The 7,762-nt window shown below is 28.5% G+C and overlaps 2 protein-coding genes across 3 annotated transcripts in view; one reads left to right on the top strand and one right to left on the bottom strand.

Annotated features, from left to right (window-relative positions):
• The window catches only part of LOC108751750 (SAM and SH3 domain-containing protein 1-like), a 366,503-nt gene that overhangs the window by 169,259 nt on the left and 189,482 nt on the right, over positions 1-7,762 (bottom strand). The window lies entirely within an intron of this gene.
• On the top strand, positions 2,284-6,177 carry LOC108751751 (odorant receptor 94a-like). The gene is made up of 5 exons (XM_018492141.1): positions 2,284-2,397; positions 3,620-4,231; positions 4,422-4,529; positions 4,831-4,983; positions 6,127-6,177. The coding sequence occupies exons 1-5, from the start codon at positions 2,284-2,286 to the stop codon at positions 6,175-6,177; spliced, it is 1,038 nt and encodes a 345-aa protein (XP_018347643.1).

Here is a 7,762-nt window from a genome sequence, read left to right as displayed (position 1 = left end):
TCATTTTTCTATCATTACGTACTATTGTAAAGTATGCTGTAAAAAGCAGGCATTAAAATACACTTGTACAAAAGAGTTTTGTTTTTATTCGCGCTGCCGAAACCAATTCGGGCGTGGCCATAAAGCAAGAGGCATGAGTCTCAGTCAACGAGAAAACGACGTTCCACATAATGCAAAACAGGACACAGATCCTTTTCTCAACAAAGAATATTAATAAGATGTTTATAAAAATCTTAAAATCTGCGAATAATTTATTGCGAAAAATGTTGCCTCAGCCAGGTTTTAAACTTAGAATTTCAGTGAAATTATTATTCTAGTTTTGCTCATGATGGCGTTTCAAGACCCAAAAAAATTTCAGCAGTAATATGCAGAATTACATATGTATATAAATTCACGCAGAAATATTTAAACATTATAAAATCCAGCTTTGACTGAATGTTTAGAGACAGGAATTTTCGTATTTAATTAAATTTATTCTCATTGGTCTAAATTCATATCATACTTACTATTATCATCTTTTAATGCTCAATCAATATTTAAACAAAAGCGTATTACAATTTTATTAATTATTGCATTTAAAAGGCTTTTAAGTCGTACACTCACCTAATAATATGCTTAAAAGGAAAATATGTCAATATCGTATCAACGAAAGAAGTATCGAGCGAAGATGCTGAGAAGAACCCTTTTTTTTATAAAGATATCTGCTTATATTCTCAATTTATATAAGCAATAGACACGTTACTAACGATATAACAACAATATTTCGATGCGTAAAGAACCTTGTTTATTTCAAAAATAAAAAATATTGTAAATCTGTTGATGTAAAAAAGATAAATTTGTGGAAAATTGTAAAACACCATTAATCAATACAGTATGTATTTAATAAGATTATTAAGCTGCACATTAATTCAGCAAAAGATATAAAAAACTATATTGATAATACGTACCAATAAGATAAAATGTCAAGCATAGGTAATAGAACGGAACTCTTTTATTCAGACTTCTCGCTGCTTATATCCTCACTACCAAAGTGTATCAATATTCTTCCGATGTCATGCGTATAGCCAACAACGGTATACTGACAATATTATAATCAATAAAATAACTTTTCTTAACTCATACAAGAAAAAAGAATCGTAAATTTGTTTTTAATAAGTTAAATAAGAAGAAATAACCCTAATCTTTTAGAAGAAATAACCCTAACGTTTTACAATGCGTTTTACAATCCATGTGGTTTCGCGGATATGTCTTACCATTCTCTTTGAAGTGCAATTTTCCTTATGTTTATAGTTCGTCTATAGTCATAAGAAACCTAAATTAGGACATAATTTCAAAAAATTCTATCGAAAGACATATTGAATTGACTACACAGTCATTATTTTTTCAAATTCTCGACAGACCTACAATGCGAATATTAAATGAAAAGATACATAAAAGCAATGCTAATACAAGTTGCAATTCTTCAATAGTTTGGATTTGGCTTGACAAAGTAGAAGGTAAATTTTCTTTCTTTAACTTTGTACCATTAAAACCATCATATTGTACGTATCACAAACACTGAAAGAGATATTTCGAGCGGTATTTCTTAGTTAAAAGTTTATTAACATAAAATTTTTTCTTGAACCTGGCAGACATTACGCAGCGCTCAATATGACATACGTATTTATTCAAATTTTGTACAAAGTGACAATTTTTTAAAATTTATCCTTTCTTTTATACGTTTTAAAATATATTATTCTAAATTTCTGTAACAATAACGTATAACAAAATGATAACATTTACAATGTGACTTGTTATTAATTATAAAAATAAAAATGCATTCATCCCAGTTTTTATAAGTACAGAATGTTAACATTAATGGATATATTTTCAATTACATTTCGATTGAAGAGACTTAATTATAATTATTGTAATTATTGTTAAAGCTACAAGAAAGAAAATAGTATTAATAACAAACATATATTAAAAAAATAAAAATTAAAGATATTATCTCTCATTTAAAAAAATCAAATTTCTACTCTGCTAATTTTGTATTCCAAATTAAATTAAATTACCTTAAATTTCCTTAATATTTAAAAAACATTGGGTTTTGTCAATTTAGAGAGCATTCCTTTGAGTTATATATATGCCAGTTGCAGGATTAAGATGATTGATAAACAGTTGAAAGCATATCGCACGTATCAACGTTTCCTTCGATCTTTGCTTACCATCATTGGTTGTTGGCACATGCCAACAAAGTTCGGCAAATCAATGTACTATTGGTCAGTTTGTGTGTTATTGTTAATGATAATTTACTCAATGCTAAGCTTGCATATGCTCTACATCGCCAGACATAACATGAGGATCATGATGAAATATGTTAACTCCGTAATATCAGGATTGAGCACCGTCCTCAAGGTACGATTTATAAGATAATAGCATTCCATTACATAACAGAACAAATTCAGAAAAATATTTTACATGTATACAATAAAACATTAATAAATTAATTTTTAAATAAATTAACATACTCACATAATGGATATGTGAAGTTAGCACTCCAACTATAGTACTCACAGTACAGGAGTTCTGATTAGAGTTTTCGTTTCCTTTTGACGAAACACAAAGAGTTCTATAACAAAAGTTCCGCTTAATAATTATTTTTAAATAATTTTTAAAAAATAGAGTGCTAACTTCTCATCGAAAATCGAGATCGAACAGTTCTGAGCGGCTCAGGTAGTTTCATTTCGTGCATACCTAGAGTTCCTAACGCATAAAAAAAAATTTTTTTTAATAAAAAAAATTAAAAATTTTTGAAAATTTTTAGATACAATAGTTCTGATTAGTATTCCTTTTGACGAGACGAAAAGTTCTCTATATCAAAAAGAAGGAAATTGATTTTTCAAAAATTTTTAATTTTATTTTATTTCAAAATTTTTTTTATGCGTCAAGAATTCTGAGTATTCACGAAATTAAGCTATTGAGCTGCTCAGAACTATTCGATCTCGAGTGCCGATGAGAACTTAACACCCCATTTTTTAAAAAATATTTAAAAATAATTATTAAACGGAACTCTTGTTACAAACTATATAGAACTTTCCGTCTCGTCAAAAAAAAAAACGAAAACTCTAATCAGAACTCTTGAGTATAGAGTTAGGGGTGCTAACTTCACATACCCCACATTAATATGATTAATAAAATAAAATATAATGCAATACACAACATAACAAAACATAATACGATATTATGTAATACATTGACACATTAAACTACAATATATTAAAAAGATGGCAAAATTAATTTTTCAATTAATTAAAAAAATAAATATTATTTAACATATATTTTTATATACCTATATTAACATTTTAAAGAATCAACTCAACTTAAAATTAAACGAAATAAAAATTTACAACAGAAACAATTTATAAAGAAAAAAGCATAATTAGCTAATCTATTAATTTTTTTTATAAATATTATTCTTTTGCAACGTCTTTCGAGAAAAGAAAGCAACATTTTGGTTTAAAATTCAAATATTACAAATTTACAAGCGTGATGTTAAGATACTACATTAATTTCTATGTAATTAACTGATTTTAATTTTTCGCACGAGAAGAAACATCCATCTCTGGTCTTCTTTAAGGTGGCAAGCTTCATAATAAATCGCGAGTCTTTAATAATTTATCACCGGACGCTCAATGATTTTTTTGAGGAGGAGCTTATGCAAAACGAAAAAAAACCGACAGGAATATTTTCGTCCCTGCGTACAATATATACTATGGCATATACATATTTCGCCATTGTGGTAGCATTGATGTTTACATATACGTTTAAGTCTTCGTATATTTGTATGATCCGCAATTTTCTCCATTTTCATTCAATTACCAACTGTACTCCACCAATTAGCGGGGGATTTGGATTACTCTCGACCGATTCTGACAATTTTTTATTTTATCTACGTTTGTTCTACGAACCAGGTCTAATGACACTCATCAGCATAATAACGTGCGCTGTCGATAGCACTTTTGGCTATTATGTTTATCAGTTTAGCTCGACACTAAGCGCCATGATATCCACTCTCATAAATCCACTGTCCACTGAGAAATTTTCAGATCTCTTGAGAACGTGCGCAGTCAAACATCAGAAGCTACTGCAATGTCGTAACACGCTGGAGCACGTTTATGGACCAATCGTCTTTTGGCATGTTGTTACCAATGCCGTGCTTCTTTGCTTTTTGATATACGACTTCACATCAGTATGTAAACACATTAATGTAAAATATTACGATTTAATTTTGTTATCTAGTACACTGTGTGCAGTCGTAATCTGTTACAAAATACAGAATCAAAGGCTGCGCAGTGCTTGAAAGTTTTTCACTATGTAAATGGTATTGCATTACACAAATAGTCACTGACATAATATTAATCGTCAAATATCTGCAACAGTTATCGGTCTTAAATTTTGAAACCGTTTCCGCATCTATGTCATACGCTGGAGTAAAACTGCTTCAAACATTTATGTATACATGGTATGGTACTTTTCTCACAAATGCGGTAAGTTTTTGTAATCTACACCGTTAAATCTTTAGTGTTAGATTTAATCTAATATGAGTCGCCACTGCACCTACTCAATGATATTATTATATTATATTAACACAATAGTTATATTTGACACTGTATAATATCAAATTAATATGATATAGTGTTAAATTTAATTATCGTGTTTTAGTACAATAATGATATATTTAGTAGTACAATGGCAACACACACTGGATTAAATTTGATATTATAAATTTAACGGAGCAGTAAAACAATAAATGTAACTCAAAATTGACCATTCTTGACATGTATTTAGGGCGAGGAATTTCGTAAAGCAATATACTTTAGCAGATGGCTCAATTCTAATCTTGATTGTCACGTAAGAACAAATATTATTTTGATGTTGATGCAAAAGCCAATGACTATAAATGCAGTTTTTTCTCCCGTCAATGTAACCATGTTTACCAATGTAAGTATTTATTACAATACAATTCAATAAAAAAAACATCAGAATAAGATTATTTATTTCCTGTAGTTTTTGAACGCTGAATATGAATCTCATTTCCAAATTGTTATATTACGTCACAATTTTGAGAAATTTTCAGTTAAAGTTGAAAAAAAAATTATTTCCACATGTTTTATTATTATAATTACAATGTATGACGTGCTGGAAAAATTTAATCAAATTTAAACAGAATTAGTCCACATAGCCTATACAAAAAAAAACAAACCATACCACTTGATAGTTCTATATAAAAGATAAAAAACGACATACAGGCATAGAGTAAAATATTTTGACTATAATCATATAAGGTCATATAAAATAGTAATATAGCTGTGTGTGTGGATCAATATAACATATTAAAAATTTTCAATTTGTATAATTATGTGCTAAATTAGATATATTTCTAACGTACACAAAAAACTCTCTAGGAAAATACTATAGTATCTTTAGTAAATATCTACTATAGTAAATATCTTTTATCGTAAATATGTTTTTGTAAATCGTAAATATCTACATTCGTTCTCAAGAAAGGAGCTGCGCACAATTACAGGAATAGAGAACAGGGAATAGAGAATAAAAATTTCAACCTATCAGAAACTATATATTCCACAGTATATGCTTTCTGATAAGTTGAAATTCTTATTCTCTATTACTTGTTCCCTTTTCCTTTGATTGTGCGTAGATATAACTCAACAATAATTATTTTGAGGATTGTTTTACTCTTTTAAAAAATTAGGCAATAGTGATGGAGAGATCAGAAAATCATTCTAAGTAATTCTATTCAAAACCCCCCCTTATTATTAAAGAAATATTTACATTTTTTGTGTTTATAGTGCTTAAACAATGTTGAAAATAAAAATTAGTAATTTAATTCTTCGTATATCTTAAAAATTTTTATGTACAATTGAAATTTTTTTTCAATAATTTTTATAATCAACTTGAACTTTTTCAACTATTCTATATTGAATTTAAATTTTTTTGAGATTGATATTCAATTATAATAATGTTCAATTGTTGACTCTTTGTCAAGCCGAACCCCTATAAAATGATCAACTTTTCACCTTATGCTTATTAATCTAATTCTAATTATTCCGCTTTTATTAATAGTTCGTGAATACTACAATGTCCTATTTTTTCCTGTTGCAATCTTTGGAATAAGGACAGAAATAAGATGGATAAAAATGTATAAAGTTAGAGATGGACATTACGTTTTATAAACCTCAGCAAATTTGTAAAATCCTTACGTTATCATTGTATAATTAATATAATTTAAAGAAATACAATCAACGTAATCTATTTAAGATTTATTTTTGTTATTATACAATTTAATAATTAATTTTTAACACTTTTTTACAGCACATCTGAGTATGATTTCTCTGTAAGTAGCAGTCCGCCGCGAATGTGCACTTTGCATAGAAAGAATGAAATATGTGAATAGATTGTTAGGTAGATAAAGTAAAATGTGTAACTTGATAAAATAATTTTTTAAGTGTTAAATAAAAATTAAATTTAAATAAAAGCAAATGTTTCCCTAATTATATTGTATATTATTACACTGCCGAAAAAAAAAAATAAACTCATATTTTTAATACGTAATTAATCCAATGGAAATTGTTTATACAAATGATAATCACTAGTTAAGTGAATAATAAAGATAGTAGCACTTTCTTAAGTAATTAGTAATTCACCCATTTGAACTACGCGGTTGAGCCGTTAATACCACATGTATTATTACTTCATTTCCGGGTAAAGCGCGAGACTTTTATAAACGTAGTCTTTCGAAAAAGTTCGACTGAGCGGTATGGCAATAGAGTTGTGCCGATGAATTGATCCGATGTGTCCGAGTATTCTTTGTACACGTGAAATAAAGACTCTAATCGTTTATATCATTTTCTTACATAGAATAATCAGGAAAATATTTTACATGTATACAATAAAATATTCATACATTAATTTATAAATATATTAATATATACATGTAATATATGATCAATATAATATATAATAATATACAATACATAATATATTCTCGTATTAAACTTCAATGAATCAAACAGGTTGCAAAATTATATTTTTTGTTTAATTTTAAAAATAAATTTTACTTTACATGTTTTTATTACGTACATATATATTATCAGTTATTAATACAATTGTTGCTTTATGTCTTAATTTTTTTACATGATCATTCGATGAAATTTATGCGGATGTCCGAATTTCTATGCGGTAATGTAAAAAAATACAAAAAAATATTATTCTAGTGCTAAAAGAGAATGCAATTTTTATTCTTCTTCTTTTTAGTAACAATTATATTATTACAAAAAATATTTTCTTAATAATATAATTTTAAAATACTCTTATTATTTACTTGAAACAAGTAATATTTACGTAACATTTTTTTGTATATACATGTGTACACTTGAGAGTACGAACTAAACTGAGTTTTTTCCGACGGTTCTTGATTATTTCCCAATGTTCGCAATCGAGATATTATTCTTATTCGGCGCTTATTTGTAAAGCGCCGAATATCCACCATCGATAGCTTGGCGCGCGGGGAGTAGGGCAAGCGCTCCACTCGCCGCCGCGAGCCTGTAAGCTCGAACGGCGCGGCGCGCCTGCTAGGCCAACCCCCCGCTCCTCGCAGCTCGCGCGCCGTGCGCTCGGTGGGCCGTACCTTTGGCAATAGTAGGTCGGGCGTATTCTGCTATCTTTAAACGTTAATATCTCGTTAATTATTGCGAGCATT

This window comes from Trachymyrmex septentrionalis, unplaced genomic scaffold, assembly GCF_001594115.1.
Source record: "Trachymyrmex septentrionalis isolate Tsep2-gDNA-1 unplaced genomic scaffold, Tsep1.0 scaffold51, whole genome shotgun sequence".
In the NCBI taxonomy this organism is placed as follows: Eukaryota; Metazoa; Arthropoda; class Insecta; order Hymenoptera; family Formicidae; genus Trachymyrmex; species Trachymyrmex septentrionalis.
The sequence above is the reverse complement of the archived record's forward strand: the minus strand, read 5'-3'. Positions and strand labels throughout refer to the sequence as shown.

Excerpts from the sequence above, each read along its gene's own strand:
- LOC108751751 (XM_018492141.1), top strand. The coding sequence starts at position 2,284 with ATGATAATTTACTCAATGCTAAGCTTGCATATGCTCTACATCGCCAGA. Across the intron at positions 4,232-4,421 it reads TGATATACGACTTCACATCA|TTATCGGTCTTAAATTTTGA; the intron begins GTATGTAAACAC and ends TATCTGCAACAG. Across the intron at positions 4,530-4,830 it reads GTACTTTTCTCACAAATGCG|GGCGAGGAATTTCGTAAAGC; the intron begins GTAAGTTTTTGT and ends ACATGTATTTAG.